This window comes from Hyperolius riggenbachi, chromosome 3 (assembly GCF_040937935.1).
Source record: "Hyperolius riggenbachi isolate aHypRig1 chromosome 3, aHypRig1.pri, whole genome shotgun sequence".
Classification (NCBI taxonomy): Eukaryota; Metazoa; Chordata; class Amphibia; order Anura; family Hyperoliidae; genus Hyperolius; species Hyperolius riggenbachi.
In genome coordinates, this window is record NC_090648.1 from 144,065,593 (window position 1) to 144,084,490 (window position 18,898).

The 18,898-nt window shown below is 42.1% G+C and overlaps 1 protein-coding gene across 2 annotated transcripts in view; it reads left to right on the forward strand.

The window, feature by feature from the left end:
• The window catches only part of IQCH (IQ motif containing H), a 185,918-nt gene extending 170,745 nt beyond the window's left edge, over positions 1–15,173 (forward strand). For both annotated transcript variants that reach the window (XM_068275033.1, XM_068275034.1), the window contains 4 exons: positions 482–607; positions 2,059–2,120; positions 8,900–9,008; positions 14,915–15,173. In XM_068275033.1, the coding sequence (XP_068131134.1) occupies positions 482–607; positions 2,059–2,120; positions 8,900–9,008; positions 14,915–14,983 (366 nt within the window). In that variant the 3' untranslated portion in view covers positions 14,984–15,173. The remainder of the gene's footprint in view (positions 1–481; positions 608–2,058; positions 2,121–8,899; positions 9,009–14,914) is intronic.
• The last annotated feature ends 3,725 nt before the right edge of the window (positions 15,174–18,898 follow it).

Genomic DNA, 18,898 nt, shown 5'->3' on the forward strand with positions numbered 1-18,898 from the left:
GCATTCAAAACAGATCCAGCATATAGATGACGTTAGCTTCCAAAAACAGTTTGTGCGCACATTGTTCAGTACTAGACTCTTCCACGACGTTGACGTTCTCTCACAAAAGAGACCTAACTGGTGTTGTTTAAAAGGATATAATATGGCAGCCTCCATATACCTCTCACTTCAGGTGTCCTCTATGATAGTAATGTTGATGGCACATTGCTATGCAGCCCAGTTCTCTGTGTATTTGGGAACAAAAGGAGACAAAATTCAAAGTTTGAAATCATAGTACAAGAAGTAAGCTGTATTGTAGAAAACATCATCCAAGCTATGTGATCTTGGATGTAATGTTCTGTTCTAATAATTCAAGACATTTTTTAGTATTGATTCTGGCAGGTTATAAGAGCCTCTTTTACATAGGCCAATAATAGAAATTCCATTCTTAGTGTATATAGACCATTCAATAAACTGTTACATCTGCTTTGATCTTTTTCAGGACCCCCTAATCTCCAGCCGAGCTGCAGTTCTTAGCACACGCCTGGTCCACACAAACCTCTCTCTTGTCTATTACAATGTTTTCTTCCAAATGTGCAAAGCTCATGGCATTGGATATGATGTAAAGGTAAGGAAGCAGTTGTGCAACTGCAGTGCATTTTGGTGTAATCATGGCGTAGGATAACAAATTACACTTGGGACAAGCATAGAGGGACATTTTTAGGCATAGGCAAACCAGGCAAAAGTGGGGGGCACCACAGAGCTATTCTTAGTGCAGAGTTTTATGGGGCTCTTATAGACAACTGCTGGTTTCATTAAGAAGGTGATGAATGGAAATCTTAACACCTAAATGGGCACTGCTGATCTGCATAACAAAAGAGGTAAGAGTAGCATAACAATGATATAGCAGGTAAAATGAAAATCTGCACTTACATGGGGCTTCCTTCAGACCCCTGTAGCCCATGAGATCCCTTGGCATCCTCTGGGTCCCCTCCATGGTCCTGCTGGCAGCACCAGTAGCCTGTCGACTTCAGGCAAAATCCGGGCACCCGGCTCGATCACGCACGCACGCGTCGCCGTAAGCCTCCATGCACAGTTCAGTCTTTCAAGAACCGCGTATGTGCAGGAGGCTTACGGCGACGCGCGTGTTTAAAGCCGGGGTGCACAGACAGACCACGCCATTGTGCATGACTTCGGCCAAAGTTGACAGGCAAACAGGGCCGCCAGCAGGACCATGGAGGGAACCCAGAGGACGCCAAGGAAACTCATTTTAAAGCTCCACTCAGGGTCCCTTTAAATATGCAACCTACTTTTTCAGGTGCTCCTCAAATTGGCTACTGTGTCTAGAGTCTAGACTAATATTCCAACAGTCATTCATTTCAGCTGAGAAAGTGAGGCAAGGATTCATTCTGGCCACACACCGATACATTTCACTGAGATCATTTTATGTAAATTATTTGGGTGGCGTAATGGATAGCTAATCTGATCCAATCTGCTGGGCAGGAAGTATGTCACTGGGATTCCCACACTTACTGCATTGCCCACTGACTTGCATTACTGCATAATCTGTGCGGTAGGTACGGATCATGCGGTAATGCACTGCAGTTATTGCATCAGCATTGCAGCATTTTGGATTCTTCTGGCGCCCTGCGTCACATCATGTAAAGTGTACAAGTCTTCATGGACTTGCAGGCCCTTGAGGTGAAGAAGCAGAAGAGTACCACGGTGCAACGCAGTGTGCAAGGGGCCTCAAACAAACAAAGAAGCTGGGCTCATCCTACACAGACCATAAATAGGGAAAGGGAAAGTGTAACGTGATGAGGTCAAATCAAATGCAAATCATTATTAACCTTCACACTTAACAATTGCACTTGCAGCATAGCACGCACGCACGCACGAACGCGCGCACACACACACACTGTATATCTCAAAAACACATTAGGAAAAATAATAAATTTGAATTTCTAGAATGCATTTGCATGTGGGGATAAATTAAAAAGTTAAAGTTTACAGCAAGGGATGTAGTAAATATTGACCATTGTTAGATCGCAGGATAACCTGATTCCTTTGATTTGGCAGGAAAGGCAAGGCACAGTGTTTTTACTCCTGGAAAACCAGAAAAGGCACCGAATAGGAATGCTGTGAGTATACAATCACCAATATTAATATGGCCTGCCATAGCAGTCTAGGCCCTTCATTGGCTATCATTCATAAAACTGTTGTCGGTAAAGTAAATCCATGCGGGAAAACACCGCTGGCGGTATTTTAGACTTCTGGCTGCTCATTTATAAAAATATATACAGTTGCGATAGCAGTGCGGAGATTCCCCGAACTAGGCTGGCGGTGGGCAGACGGTAGGCTTGTGGAAGCACAGGAAGCTGCCGAGTTGATACATTTCTCCGTGTTCCGCTCTACTGCAGCTGCCTGGGAGGTCTGTGTCTCCATTCACTTAACATTGTTCTCGCCACATGCAAGGGAGCGGTACTTCCCGTCCTTACACCGCTTGTGGTAATCTTTATGAATTAACATTTTGTTACATTTTTTACGATAATCACAGCACAAGGCGGTGATTTATCGCTCTGCACGGTAATGTCAGGTTTTCATGCGGAAAGAGCCTTTATGAATGCAGAATTTGCTATGTGGTCGGTAAAGTCAGTTGTTTTAAGCATGCTGAAATGCTTTATGAATGATAGCCATTGTGAGAAAAAAGGTTGTTTTATTTGGATCCATTCTTTTGCCAGAGCATGACCTACAAAATGGCAACATTGATTCACATATTATGAGGACAGGCACCCTTATGTTCAGGCATGCAGCTGGCAGGTGGTAATGTCAACGCCTCTTCAACACCTCTGGGCTGATGTTGTGTCAGGGATGTTGTGCGGGTGGCTGGTGTGAGCGCTGGCATCAGGTTTACGTACGTACGTACGTACGTACGTACGTACGTTATGTACATATTAAGAGATAAATTTGTCACAGAGTCACGTGCACTTTTTTCCTGTGTTGCTGTCACTTACAGTAAGTATTGTTAATTTTACAACACTAACCTCTTTGGGCTCAGACACACTACAACCGCTTTTCTGAGCACATTTTTGGCCATCAGAGCTTTCTGAGGGCTTTTTAAAAAATGTTCCCGTTGACTTACAATAAAATCGTGGTAAAATCACAATCACGGTAAAATTGTGCAATTTTACCACGATTGTGACTATACCAGGATTTTAATGTAAGTCAATGGGAGCAGTTTTTAAAAAGCTCTCAGAAAGCTCTGATGGCCAAAAGTGCTCAGAAAACCACTGTTTTGGACTAGTACATCTCTTAATGGGGAATTCCCGGATTTTTCTTTATTTTTTTTAAAAGCTTGCCTACTCAGGTGCACAAAATTCTGGCAGTTGGAATGTGCCACTGCCATCCAGGGAGTGCTTTTAAAATGAAAGGAAATCCTGAGAATCCCCTATGAGGAGAGGGAATAGTCCAAAACCTGTCAAGAAGAGGTTCAGAGCTGTAAGATTAAAGCGGAATATAACCCTGCATTTCAACTTTGCTCTAAAACATTATTTACAGTATATTATATGCAACCAGCATTTTTTTTTTACTAGACCAGCATTGGAAGGGTTACACAGGGCTTTAAAGTTCCTGGAGATTTCTGCAGACGCATCCGAAGCTGAAATAGATACATTTTGTTTACATAAATGTATCTAAGTGTTGAATGTGACTCCTCTCTCTCACTGAGAAGGAGATTGGAGGACAGCCAAAGAGTGTGTAACATTTATCAATAGATACATGTAACTAAATAGAATGTATCTATCTGAACTGCTGCATATCTCTCCACTGAACTTTAAACCTCTGTGTTTAACCCTTCCAATGCTGGTCTAGTAAAAAAAAAAATGCTTTTTGCATATAATATGCTGTAAATAATATTTTAGAGCAAAGTTGAAATGCAGGGTTATATTCTGCTTTAATATTACCTACTATAAGTGACAGCTAGATAGGAAAAAAATCATTTCCAGTGTATTTATTGTGGGACAAATGTACCTCTTAAATGTATGTATACACATGTGAGAAGCGCTAGATTTACCATAAATAAATTTTCCTTTTATTAAAATATCCAGAGTAAAATACCAAGAATAGTTGCTTTCTATGGTATCGCATGCATACACACACACACGCCGGCACCAAACCCATACACCCTCACTGGGAGTGTGCTGATGAGCTGTTTTCAAAAAATGATGAATAAAAAAATTTGCACAAGAAAAACTTTTCCTTAGAGGATCTATTATAAACATATATATATAAGGGGCTATGGGTCACTCCTTCATGAAAAGCCCTCGCGTTATATCCAGTCCTCTTAATGTCTTAGCTCACATGCAGATGCTAGAAGATCAATTGCCTCCAATTCTACACTCAAGGTTACATATGGACCCAAGGCAGAACTGTAAAGCATGCAAAGGTCTCCGTCAGTTTCCCAATTGTGCCGGTTAGTGAATGCGGTGAAGAATAGGTCTTACTCACGTAGCCGTTTCAATCAGCACAGGCCACTCTGCGTCAGAAGCATGCAGTAATCTCCACCAATTTCCCCAGTAAGCCGGCTGATAAAATGCGATGGAGGAACCGTCTCGGTCACACGGGCCACTCCGGTATAAGTCACCGACCTCTCGTCCAGTGTGTCCGTCCGTGGATCCCAGTCTCAGTTTCCTTGCTGCTAGATCCCCGCAGCGTTCAGCACTGGTACTTCCAGTTCAGAGTGCAAACAGTGATGTCACTTCCTTGCGTCGCGGCGCTGGCTAGTGTTTCCTTGCGTTCCAGGATATACCGACAGCAGATTATGCGTCACACCTCAGCCAAGTATTCCAAACGATCTAAAGGAGCGCCCCAATACGATCTATTAACATGTTTCGACACTCTCGGGTGTCTTCATCAGAATAAGTTGGAATAACATAATGCAATGGAAGCCATCTTCTTATAGTATGCCGACTCCTCCTCTTATTTCTTTCTTAAAGTGACCTTCCTTACGTATGCTTCCTCCTCCAGATAACAACAATTGCTCTCAATGGGTCTAGATGCAGAAGTGAGCGCCTCTGTGAGGCATACGTAAGGAAGGTCACTTTAAGAAAGAAATAAGAGGAGGAGTCGGCATACTATAAGAAGATGGCTTCCATTGCATTATGTTATTCCAACTTATTCTGATGAAGACACCCGAGAGTGTCGAAACATGTTAATAGATCGTATTGGGGCGCCCCTTTAGATCGTTTGGAATACTTGGCTGAGGTGTGTTTACTTTGGATAAAGGACCTACGCATAATCTGCTGTCGGTATATCCTGGAACGCAAGGAAACACTAGCCAGCGCCGCGACGCAAGGAAGTGACATCACTGTTTGCACTCTGAACTGGAAGTACCAGTGCTGAACGCTGCGGGGATCTAGCAGCAAGGAAACTGAGACTGGGATCCACGGACGGACACACTGGACGAGAGGTCGGTGACTTATACCGGAGTGGCCCGTGTGACCGAGACGGTTCCTCCATCGCATTTTATCAGCCGGCTTACTGGGGAAATTGGTGGAGATTACTGCATGCTTCTGACGCAGAGTGGCCTGTGCTGATTGAAACGGCTACGTGAGTAAGACCTATTCTTCACCGCATTCACTAACCGGCACAATTGGGAAACTGACGGAGACCTTTGCATGCTTTACAGTTCTGCCTTGGGTCCATATGTAACCTTGAGTGTAGAATTGGAGGCAATTGATCTTCTAGCATCTGCATGTGAGCTAAGACATTAAGAGGACTGGATATAACGCGAGGGCTTTTCATGAAGGAGTGACCCATAGCCCCTTATATATATATATGTTTATAATAGATCCTCTAAGGAAAAGTTTTTCTTGTGCAAATTTTTTTATTCATCATTTTTTGAAAACAGCTCATCAGCACACTCCCAGTGAGGGTGTATGGGTTTGGTGCCGGCGTGTGTGTGTGTGTATGCATGCGATACCATAGAAAGCAACTATTCTTGGTATTTTACTCTGGATATTTTAATAAAAGGAAAATTTATTTATGGTAAATCTAGCGCTTCTCATATTTTTCTATACAATTTTCTGTGAACAGAGTTGAGAATCAGGGGTACTCCAACCTATTGAGATTAGCTGCTGGACATAGGAGGTGGTAGTAATTCCCTCCTTTCTTTTACCAATTTGTAGGGGACTTGTCCTCTCTCCCAAGAGCGCCCCTTAAACTTTTTGATATGTATACACATGTACTTAACATTTTACAGTTTTTTATGATAGTGGTCCTATCGCTAGATAGACAACCGCTGGAATATAGGATTTGGAAATTTGTAAAGCCAGTCTTGTGGATTAAACATCTCTGCAACAGACTGTCAAGAAGCCCTTTTTAATGTTATTTCTTCAAGGCAGGTGTTCCGTGCATACATACTGGATAGTGAATGAACAGTGTAATTATGTTTTGGTTTTTTTTTCGTTTTTTTTTTGTATTGTCCAATTAGCAGGTAGCATTGTGCTCAGTAGACACAGAGGCGGGATAACTGTAACTAGGCTTATTCACAGAGTTCACCAACTACAGTGGTTTGCAAAAGTATTCGGCCCCCTTGAAGTTTTCCACATTTTGTCACATTGCTGCCACAAACATGAATCAATTTTATTGGAATTCCATGTGAAAGACCAATACAAAGTGGTGTACACGTGAGAGGTGGAACGAAAATCATACATCATTCCAAACATTTAAAAAAAAAAATAACTGCAAAGTGGGGTGTGCGTAATTATTCAGCCCCATGAGTCAATACTTTGTAGAACCACCTTTTGCTGTAATTACAGCTGCCAGTCTTTTAGGGTATGTCTCTACCAGCTTTGCACATCTAGAGACTGAAACCCTTGCCCATTCTTCTTTGCAAAACAGCTCCAGCTCAGTCAGATTAGATGGACAGCGTTTGTGAACAGCAGTTTTCAGATCTTGTCACAGATTCTCGATTGGATTTAGATCTGAACTTCGACTGGGCCATTCTAACACATGGATATGTTTTGTTTTAAACCATTCCATTGTTGCCCTGGCTTTATGTTTAGGGTCGTTGTCCTGCTGGAAGGTGAACCTCCACCCCAGTCTCAATTCTTTTGCAGACTCCAAGAGGTTTTCTTCCAAGATTGCCCTGTATTTGGCTCCATCCATCTTCCCATCAACTCTGACCAGCTTCTGTGTCCCTGCTGAAAAGAAGCACCTCCAGAGCATGATGCTGCCACCACCATATTTTACAGTGGGGATGGCGTGTTCAGAGTGATGTGCAGTGTTAGTTTTCCGCCACACATAGCGTTTTGCATTTTGGCCAAAAGGTTCCATTTTAGTCTCATCTGACCAGAGCACCTTCTTCCACATGTTTGCTGTGTCCCCCACATGGCTTGTGGCTAACTGCAAACGGGACTTTTTTTTGCTTTTCTGTTATCAATGGCTTTCTTCTTGCCACTCTTCCATAAAGGCCAACTTTGTGCAGTGCACTACTAATAGTTGTGCTATGGAAAGATTCCCCCATCTGAGCTGTAGATCTCTGCAGCTCCTCCAGAGTCACCATGGGCCTCTTGACTGCATTTCTGATCAGCGCTCTCCTTGTTCGGCCTGTGAGTTTAGTTGGGCAGCCTTGTTTTGGTAGGTTTACAGTTGTGCCATACTCCGTCCATTTCTGAATTATCACTTGAACAGTGCTCTGTGGGAAGTTCAAGGCTTTGGAAATATTTTTGTAGCCTAAGCCTGCTTTAAATTTCTCAATAACTTTATCCCTGACCTCCCTGGTGTGTTCTTTGGACTTCATGGTGTTGTTGCTCCCAGTATTATCTTAGACAACCTCTGAGGCCATCACAGAGAAGCTTTATTTGTACTGACATTAGATTACACACAGGTGCACTCTATTTAGTCATTAGCACGCATCAGGCAATGTCTATGGGCAACTGACTGCACTCAGACCAAAGGGGGCTGAATAATTACGCACATCCCACTTTGCATTTATTTATTTGTAAAAAAAAATGTTTGGAGTCCTGTATGATTTTCGTTCCACTTCTCACATGTACGCCACTTTGTATTGGTCATTTCCTTGGAATTCCAATAAAATTGATTCATGTTTGTTGCCGTAATATGACAAAATGTGGAAAACTTCAAGGGGGCCGAATACTTTTGCAAACCACTGTATCTACATAAACCGTGTCTTCCATCTGTGTTTCTAGCCAGGGCCGAACAGGAACCAATGACCCACAACAGCCTAGATCAGCCTTTCTCAACCTTTTTACCTTGGAGGAACCCTGCAAATAACTTTTGGATCTCAAGGAACCCCTGCAAACAATTTTTATTTTTCAGGAGCCATGGTCTTTAAAAGTAGGTTAGGCTGTTAATTTCCCTACCTCCTAGTACACTGCCACTCATTATACTGTCTCCTGACCCCTCAATTTAGTGCTTCTTGTTACAGTACCACCTATTATAGTGTGCTCTAGTAACCTTTCCCCACGATGGGGTAAAATGCCAAGGAACCCCTGCAGAGTCCTCAAGGAACCCTTGGGTTCCAGGGAACCCTGTTTGAGAAAGCCTGGCCTAGATAATTGTATGCAGCACACAAGTAGAACACTGTCATCTATAGGTCTGATGTACGAACACCACAGGTAGCATGTGAACATGTTAGCTATGGAATAGCTAACCAAGAGAGGTTTGTAAATTACATAACTGCCTGAACAGAATTGTAATCCAATAGTCTATTATATATTTATATACTGAAAGTTAAATAGTAATAAGCAATTAAGTTTTCATGTTTTGCCTGCCGTAAATGAAGTAGAAAAGTTGACGCGGCCCACAGTGCAGCAGACGTAAATATGTTTGACAATGAATGGTAGAATAATGTGTGCCTAACAACTCTGACCTGCTGCTATGCGAATCTCATTATAAGGAGCATCGCTGAAGACCTCCAGGGAGCTCTGATGACCTTTGCTCGCAATCTGTTCATCATCCATCAAGAAATATCAGCACCAAGTATGCAGGGAGAAACTAATTTCAAGGTGAGCTGTTAATTAACTAACGATTTCAGCTCTGTTTTGCAAGGTTACCAGCAAGGGAAGTGGACAGTGCAGCTTCATTCTTCATGAAAGCAGCCTTCTATGTCTGGTAATTACTGTCCTGCAAGAGAAACAGCCAGTTAATGATTGCTACAAGGTTCCTAACACTGCGAGATACAGACAGGATTACATGAAGCACTGAGATGATTTATACAGAAAGGTCACATGCATCAATGGGAAATAGACTTATATGCTTAGCATGTTTTTAGAACAAGCTATAGTTTACTGCAGTGGACTTGTACTGGAAACATGGCTGTGTAAAGTCACCCAAGTGCCCCATTTATCTACCAGGGATAAATAGTTAGCAATAAAAATAAACTAAACTTATAAAAAAAGTCACAAAAAAGCAGCTGTGAGATGTTAATCATACAAATTGAATGTAAACTGATTGCAGCTTGGAATGGACCAATCAAATGCACTTCTGATCTTTTTTCTATTAGGCTCCTTTCAAATATTGTACAGTGTGATTTATGCACAGTATAAAAGCCTACCGCAGTGCACCACGCCATTACATGCATTTTGGTCCTTGCGGCAGGGTGCGCCGACATAGTTACATATAGTTATTTTGGTTGAAAAAAGACATACGTCCATCGAGTTCAACCAGTATAAAGTTCAACACCAGCCTGCTCCCTCACATATCCCTGTTGATCCAGAGGAAGGCGAAAAAAACCCTTACAAGGCATGGTCCAATTAGCCCCTAAAGGGAAAAATTCCTTCCTGACTCCAGATGGCAATCAGATAAAATCCCTGGATCAACATCATTAGGCATTACCTTGTAATTGTAGCCATGGATGTCTTTCAACGCAAGGAAAGCATCTAAGCCCCCTTTAAATGCAGGTATAGAGTTTGCCATAACGACTTCCTGTGGCAATGCATTCCACATCTTAATCACTCTTACTGTAAAGAACCCTTTCCTAAATAAATGGCTAAAACGTTTTTCCTCCATGCGCAGATCATGTCCTCTAGTCCTTAGAGAAGGCCTAGGGACAAAAAGCTCATCCGCCAAGCTATTATATTGCCCTCTGATGTATTTATACATGTTAATTAGATCCCCTCTAAGGCGTCTTTTCTCTAGACTAAATAAACCCAGTTTATCTAACCTTTCTTGATAAGTGAGACCTTCCATCCCACGTATCAATTTTGTTGCTCGTCTCTGCACCTGCTCTAAAACATGGAAATTGGAGTGACCCCGCCCCCAGTACATCTTACCCAGACACTTCAAACATCAGAAACATCTTACCCCTCAGTCACGAGCACACTGATGGACAGTCACGAGCACACTGATGGACAATCACGAGCACACTGATGCACAGTCACAAGCACACTGATGGACAGTCACGAGCACACTGATGGACAGTCACGAGCACACTGATGGACAGTCACGAGCACACTGATGGACAGTCACGAGCACACTGATGGACAGTCACGAGCACACTGATGGACAGTCACGAGCACACTGATGGACAGTCACGAGCACACTGATGGACAGTCACGAGCCATGAGCACACTGATGGACAGTCACGAGCACACTGATGGACAATCACGAGCACACTGATGGACAGTCACGAGCACACTGATGGACAGTCACAAGCACACTGATGGACAGACACGAGCACACTGATGGACAGTCACGAGCACACTGATAGACAGTCACGAGCACACTGATGGACAGTCACGAGCACACTGATGGACAGTCACAAGCACACTGATGGACAGACACGAGCACACTGATGGACAGTCACGAGCACACTGATGGACAGTCACAAGCACACTGATGGACAGACACGAGCACACTGATGGACAGTCACGAGCACACTGATGGACAGTCACGAGCACACTGATGGACAGTCACGAGCACACTGATGGACAGTCACAAGCACACTGATGGACAGACACGAGCACACTGATGGACAGTCACGAGCACACTGATGGACAGTCACGAGCACACTGATGGACAGTCACGAGCACACTGATAGACAATCACGAGCACACTGACTTCCATTGCTCTCTGTACTGTGCATATCCTGCGGCAACGTACTGCAGGCTCTGTGACAGCCATTGCGTCACACCGTGGGTACTGTGGCATATCTCATAGACATTAATGGCCACTGCAACAAGCTATACTGAGGAGATTACTGTGATGTGATGCAACACAATGCGGTAAGTATAAAAGGACCTTGTGCCAATTCCAAGCTGAATACAATTTGCATGAAATTTGCATGCAAGGTGGAAATACTAGCATATCCTTGATCACGTCCATAGTCATGTATGTGCAGACTTCTGCGGCTGATAGTCTTTACTCCTCAGTTACATCGGTTAATGTCTCTGTTCTGTAATTATGGATGTTGCTTCGGTCACATGCAGAGTGTATACATCAGGAGATGTAAACTTGACCTGGAGCTTTGACCCCATGTGACCTGTGTAGGTCATATGACATCTGTGCATTCAAGAGCAATTTGTAAATTGCATGATGTGGACATCATGTGACACAGAAAAACCCCACCGGTAATTATACAAGGATCAATACTGATTGGAGGTTTTCCTAGAGACATTGGGCTCTGCTTTTCTGAGCAGTGGGGCCCCGTAGGAAGCTAGTAAGTATTCCGAAGGACCCCTTTATCAGTTCATTGAGTGGATTGGTTGGGAAGGGCAGCAGATTGGCTGAGTTGTTGCAGTTCTTTCTGACTGAGAATCATATAGATCTGCAGTAAATTTCAGTTTTTGGACAAACTGACCTACTCAACGCTGCACAAACTGACTTTTGGTGTTCCTAGATTACCTTGTTCCAGTAAACTATAAAGGCCTATATCCTATTAACTTTTCTCTTGAGTTTTCTCCAAGGATATATTTTTGAAACTTGCTAATAAAATAACGTTTAAAGGAAACCATAGAGGTTAAATAAGAAAGATTTAATACTTACCCGTGCTTCCTCCAGCCCCATAAGCACCGCTGAGTCCCTAGCCGTCCTCCCCCTTTGCTTCCATTCAGCCCCGGTAACTGGCTCAGTCGCATCAATCGGGGTCTTAGTATCAATTTTTTTTTTAACCTCTCTGGTACACTTTAAGGCTCCCACTATGCAAGAAAATGAAATATGTTTGATATTTTTTTAGTTACTTTTTAGTACTTTTTCAACTGGCAAGTGCTAAAAAGTAATTTTTTTAATAAGATTAAAAATGATCACCTAGGAGAAAACTCAGGAGAAAAAGTGTTTGAGCGACTCCTGTCAAGAGGAATGGCAAGAGTTTTGTCAGGCCATGTCCTCTAGAACCTAGGTTCTCAACAAATGGTATACGTACCTCTCAGGGGGCACTTATTCTAGGTTCAAAGGGAAATGTGACTTTTCATAGTTAGCATATTATAGTAACTTTGGAGAGTAGTTATTATATTATAGTAACTTTGGAGACTAAAATAAAGATCAATAATACATGACAAGCCTCAAATAAATGTCTTCAGTAAAGGTACTCTCGAAAAATATTTATCTGTCAGAATGTACTTGAGATGATGTCACCCTTAAAAGGGGGCTCTTGGTAATAGAAAACACCATATTACATATTATATGCGCAGCTCTAGGGCCAACTTCCCCGATCCACGCTACGTAGCGTGGATCAGGGGGGTTGGCCCTAGAGCTGCACAGCCGCACTCACGGCTATGCGGACTGCGCAGCCGCGGCCAGAGCAAGTGGCCATTTTAGGAGAGGCAAGAGAGTCCGACCCGGGCAGCGGGGTAGGCAGCCGGCCGGGGGGGCTAATGAGCGGGGGGGACCCGGCGAATCGGCACGGAGGGCACGGACGGCGTCCTCCGTGCCTGAAAAGATGAGGCAAGTGATTAACGTTTTTCCCTCATTTCGCATCGTAAGTCCTTTAAGGAAATATAACAATTTCCAATAGTTATAAATAGACTACTGTCTAGAAAAACACTTTGGGGAATATTAGAAAGTTTTGAATAGCTTTTTTTTTTTTACAAATGTTATAAGTTGAAATTTTTTTTCCCAGGGAAGCAACTCACTAAATCACAATCACATACAGTGGGATGCGAAAGTTTGGGCAACTTTGTTAAATTTCAAACTTTTATCTCCACAGCGCTCACGTTGTCATATGTGGCTTAGAAAACCTCCACCAACACCCTTCACTGATACACTCCTTGTTGATTAACACCTTGTTAATTGGCATGATTTTCCTGTACAAATTGTTGGTTGTTACGATAAAAAATGTAATTTAAATATATCACATAGGAGGCACACACAATGATATTTGAGAAGTGAAATGAAGTTTATTGCATTTATAGAAAGTGTGCAATAATTGTTTAAACAAAATTAGGCAGGTGCATAAATTTGGGCACCACAAATAGAAATGAAATCAATATTTAGTAGATCCTCCTTTTGCAGAAATTACAGCCTCTAAATGCTTCCTGTAGGTTACAATGAGAGTCTGGATTCTGGTTGAAGGTATTTTGGACCATTCCTCTTTACAAAACATCTCTTGTTCATTCAGGTTTGATGGCTTCTGAGAATGGACAGCTCTCTTTAACTCACACCACAGATTTTCAATTATATTCAGGTCTGGGGACTGAGCAGTGTTTACGGTCGTTGTCTTGTTGAAAGATCCAGCCCCGGCGCAGCTTCAGCTTTGACACTGATTCCTGGACATTTTTCTCCAAAATCTGCTGATACTGAGTGGAATCCATGTGTCCCTCAACTTTGACAAGATTTTCAGTCCCTGCACTGGCCACACAGCATCATAGAACCACCACCATATTTTACTGTAGGTAGTAGGTGTTTTTCTTGGAATGCTGTGTTGTTTTTCCTCCATTCATAACATCCCTTGTTGTGCCCATATAACTCAATTTTAGTTTCATCAATCCACAGCACCTTATTCCAGAATGAAGCTGGCTTGTCCAAATGTGCTTTAGCATACCTCAAGCAGTTCGGTTTGTGCTGTGGGTGAAGAAAAGGCTTCCTCTGCATCACTCTCGCATAAAGCATCTCCTTGTATAAAGTGCACGCATGGTTGCACGATGCACAGTGACTCCATCTGCAGCAAGATGATGTTGTAGGTCTTTGGTGCTGGTCTGTGGGTTGACCCTGACAGTTCTCACCATTTGTCACTTATTTTTATCCAAGATTTTTCTTGGTCTGCCACTTCGAGCCTTAACTTGAACTGAGCCTGTGGTCTTCCATTTCCTCAATATGTTCCTAACTGTGGAAACAGACAGCTGAAATCTCTGAGACAGCTTTCTGTATCCTTCCCCTAAACCATGATGATGAACAATCTTTGACTTCAGGTCATTTGAGAGTTGTTTTGAGACCCCTATGCTGCTACTCTTCAGAGAAAACGAAAAGAAGAGGAAGACTTACAATTGACCCCCTTAAATACTCTTTCTCATAATTGGATTCACCTGTGTATGTAGGTCAGGGGTCACTGAGCTTACCAAGCCAATTTGAGTTCCAATAATTAGTTCTAAAGGTTTTGGAATCAATAAAATGACAACAGTGCCCAAATTTATGCAATTGTCTAATTTTATTTAAAAAATTATTGCACAATTTCTATAAATCCAATAAACTTAATTTCACTTCTCAACTATCACTGTGTATGTCTCCTATATGATATATTTAACTGACATTTTTTTATCGTAGCAACCAACGATTTATACAGGTAAATCGTGACAATTAACAAGGTTGCCCAAACTTTCGTATCCCACTGTATTATTATTACATCCCGAAAACTAGCATTCTTGGATTGAAGATGGCAACCTCTACAATATTCTAATCACAGGTGTAGTTTACTTAAACATAAACTTTTTGTCTATTATTTTATAATTTACTGTTGACTTTTTTTTTTTTTTACCTACAGGCCACCGTACAGGAAATAGAGACAATTCTAGGTGTTACAGAAGAAAACAAGCTGGTGTTTGAACAATAATGTGATGGGATCTGTCTGCACTTGAATAATAATCTTCTGATGGTGTTAGAGAGCTGAAAAAATTGCCCTGCATTTCTGTTTTTGCCTAATGGCCATACTTCATCAGTGCTGTTACTTATAGCTGATCTGCAATGAGTATACAAAAGCACATGTATGGACTGGGATGTATTAAACTGGAAGAGAAACAAGATATATGCATAGAATGCAAGTCATGGCTGGGAATGTTTAAACTGTAATTTATTATTAGTTAGCGTTTATGTAGCACTGAAATTTTCCTCAATGGTTTAGAGCACATTGCAATTAATGATGATGCAAACTCACAGTCTAATAAGTCCACAGTCTGGGGTCCATTTTTGTGGGCAGTCAATGAACTCAGCAGTATGTTTTGGAACGTGGGAAGTAGCAAACATGGGGGGAGCATACAAACTCCACACAGATGGCGTCTTGGCCAAAAATGTAAGCCTTGGACTATGGCACTGCAAGGCAAGAGTGCTAACCGTTTACCCACCAGGCTAACTGCAATACATACATGCCCGCATACAGTTTGGTAGGATTTATACAGGTCTCTTAGGAATTGCCCTTGTTAATATACTCTGGTTCACACTTGAGCCGGATCTCCAACAGCGAGTCGGAGGTGCAGTGTTTGCTCCGATGGTCTGTTATGGTCTGAAGCAGATGAGTTTTCACTATAGGCTTCTATAGCATATGCATTTGCTTGTCAGGAACAATTGTGTAGGTTGGGACTTATAATTCAGCTGACTGCAACAGATCTGTTGCAAACTGACATGTGAGCGAACCCTATTACTAACATAAGATCTGTTGACACAAAAAAAAATCTGTTTTTCGTTCTGTGGTGAACCGAGCCTTACCCCATCTCCTGCATAGAGATAGCAATACTCCAAATATCTTGCTTCCTCTGAACAACGCACACCCTCCTGCCTACAACTACTGTGGGCAGCTACTTACCATGGTTCGCCTGCTGGGTTCAGTTGAAGAGCAAATCCAGTCTAAATGTCACATTGTATGGATCCTCTTCTAATATAAAGTTCTAAGTAAATGCCCCATGTCCACCGGCTTCCGATGCTTTCTCTATCACTAGAGAGAAAGCACCAAGGCGCTTTCCTGCAAGGGAGCAGATCTACGGGCAGGAAGCAGGGCTATGGCCTCAATTCTGGTAGGGTTATCAAACAAATTACCTCATGGGAGGTCATTTATCTCATAAGGTAAGGACATTTAGCAATTCTGGTAGCGTTTAGCCATGTTTTACCTCATGAGGTACATTATGAGGTTATTCATGAGGTAATTTACCGAAAATAGCTATTCTCATGGAAATTAGAGGGCATGTTAGCACATAATTTACTGATCAGTTTAAGACCTGCCTGTACAGCATTTTGCTGTTTTTAGTGGAGTTCCTATTGCTGTTTTAGTGTTGTTCCTATTCAGGCTGTGTAATAGAAAAGAATACTAGAAATAAAACTCCAAGTATTTACTGGAAATTTTTTTTTACATTTTTTTTAAAGGGATACCTATAAATATACTTTTCATAGGTTGCTACATAATCAAATACACCTCCCCCCCCCCCCTCAAAAAAGAAAACCTCTTCCAAAGACTATCCTAACTTATGGACAATTGAAGACTACTATTATTTATTTACTGCATGCTTACCAATAAAATACCTCATGTTTTACCTCACTTTATGCATTTACCTCATGTCTTACCTCATGTTTTACCTCCTGTTCGGAAATGGAGTGAAATCTTTCAGAATTGCTAAAAAAAGAGGTAATTACTTCATGAGGTATTTTACCTACAAAAAAATATTTACCTCACATAGCTACCAGAATTGAGGCCTATGGGTGGAGACAAGGCTCTAGGGATGATTCAGAATACCTGCCAGTTAATTAAGTGGATCCATACAATGTGACATTTAGGCTTGGATCCCACTTATTTAAAAAAAAGTACCCATTCAGTAAATTTTTTGAAGCTCCACTCAGTGCAGGAAGCAGATCTTTATGTTAAAAACAGGATCCATTTCCACTGGTTAGAATAAACAGATCTGTTTGCCAAGGGAAGTTCAAACTTGCCGCATTTTTCCGGAACGGCCAGGTAAACGTACACAATGAATGCCTATGAGAACGGACACCATGTCCGCTTCAAATGCAAGTGTCATACAAATACTCATGTCTACCCCTGTTCCACTGCTGCTGGCTCCTCGCTTGGTCGGAGAAAAAGATAGGTGCCCGGAAGAAGCAAGGGTCCTATGCGCTTTGAGTCCTATGGGAGAAAAGCGCTTTACAAATGGTATTGTATTGTATTGTAAGGGGATCCCCAATGGATTGCAAAAGACAAATGGGAATCCTCAGCAACAGGGAGAATTCTCCTTGGTTCATGGTGGACCAATGAACTCCCACCCTGTTGCTAGGGAGAATTGGTCTATTGTCATCCTATGGGGAGCCCCATGCTCGTGACCGAGCATAGTAGTCAACAGCGGAGAAACCAGGGGACACGGAAGTATTGGCAATTGCAACTGAAGCAGACGGACGAGCACAGCAGATGCAAAAGGATGGTGCAGATGTTTAACGGATGTACTTACCGTCCTATTTTGCATCTGCTGCAAGTGGGAACCAGCCCCTAGACTGAATTTGTTATTTAATTTAAATAAACATCAGGTCTTTTCTGCACTGAAGAAGACAAAGATTATACAAAATAAATCACAATATAAATGATACATTTACAGTATGTTCACTTCATAAGCTTCTACCATCAATCAGACTTTAAAATAACAATTGCCATGTAGAACACATCTACAGTTAACATGTAATTATCTTTTCTGTAATCTAAGGCAAGCGGGGGATTAGGTGTACAAGCTCTACTAGATTATTCTCCTTGTATTGCTTACAGAAGGAATTCTCAAGATAATCCCAGCTAATAGGAGATGTGTTTCTGGGCTAAATAAGGACTTGGTAATCGAGTTGTACGAGGCACAGCAAAGTCAATTTTTTTGTATTAACTAAACATAAAAAATGTAATACATTCTTACACATGTGCAGAGTCAGCTGGGCACCTTCAGCATCATGTCTGACAATACTGTTAAACACTATTGAACACTTTCAGGATTACTTAGCTTGTGGAGTCTGTATTACTGTCACCATGTAATCTGCAAGTATTTAACATGCACCATGTGACAACACACCGTGCTGCACTGATTTTCCTACTCACTTAAGAGACCAATAGCATCATCAGCTAGAAGAAATAATTTCCTAAAGAGAAACTCTGCCTTAGTCGAGAAAAACTGTTTTTTGCTTTGGCTGTTTGTACTGTATTTCAGGATTAATGGCTCACATTATGTCAGCTATAAGGCAGTCATTCCACACTGCTTCCAGCAGACAGTGACAGGAGGCCATAAACTCCCAACTGTCCCTTTTTGAGATGGACAGTTCCTATTGGGAACCAAATCCCCTTGTCCCTATTTCTTCCTCATTTGATCCTCTTTGGGTAAGGGAACACACTTGACAGTTTTCGTGCGCGTTTTCTGCACAGAAAAACTGAGAACTCATGTTAATCAATGGGCTAGTTCACACTTAATGTGTTTTTCGCACACAGAAAAAAACGGACATTCTGCATCATGATTGTGCACTTTTTGTCAGTTTTCTGTATCAATTACATCAGCTGCTGTAAAAAAAATGTGCGCAGTTTTCTGCATAGAAACACATTTGGTGTGCAGAAAAGGTACGGAGAAAAACGCACGCAGAAAACTGAAAGACAAGTGTGTTCCCTGCCTTAAAGGGATACTGTAGGAGGGTCAGGGGAAAATGAGTTGAATTTACCCGGGGCTTCTAACGGTCCCCCACAGACATCCTGCGCCCACGCAGCCACTCACCGATGCTCCGGCCCCGCCTCCGGTTCACTTCTGGAATT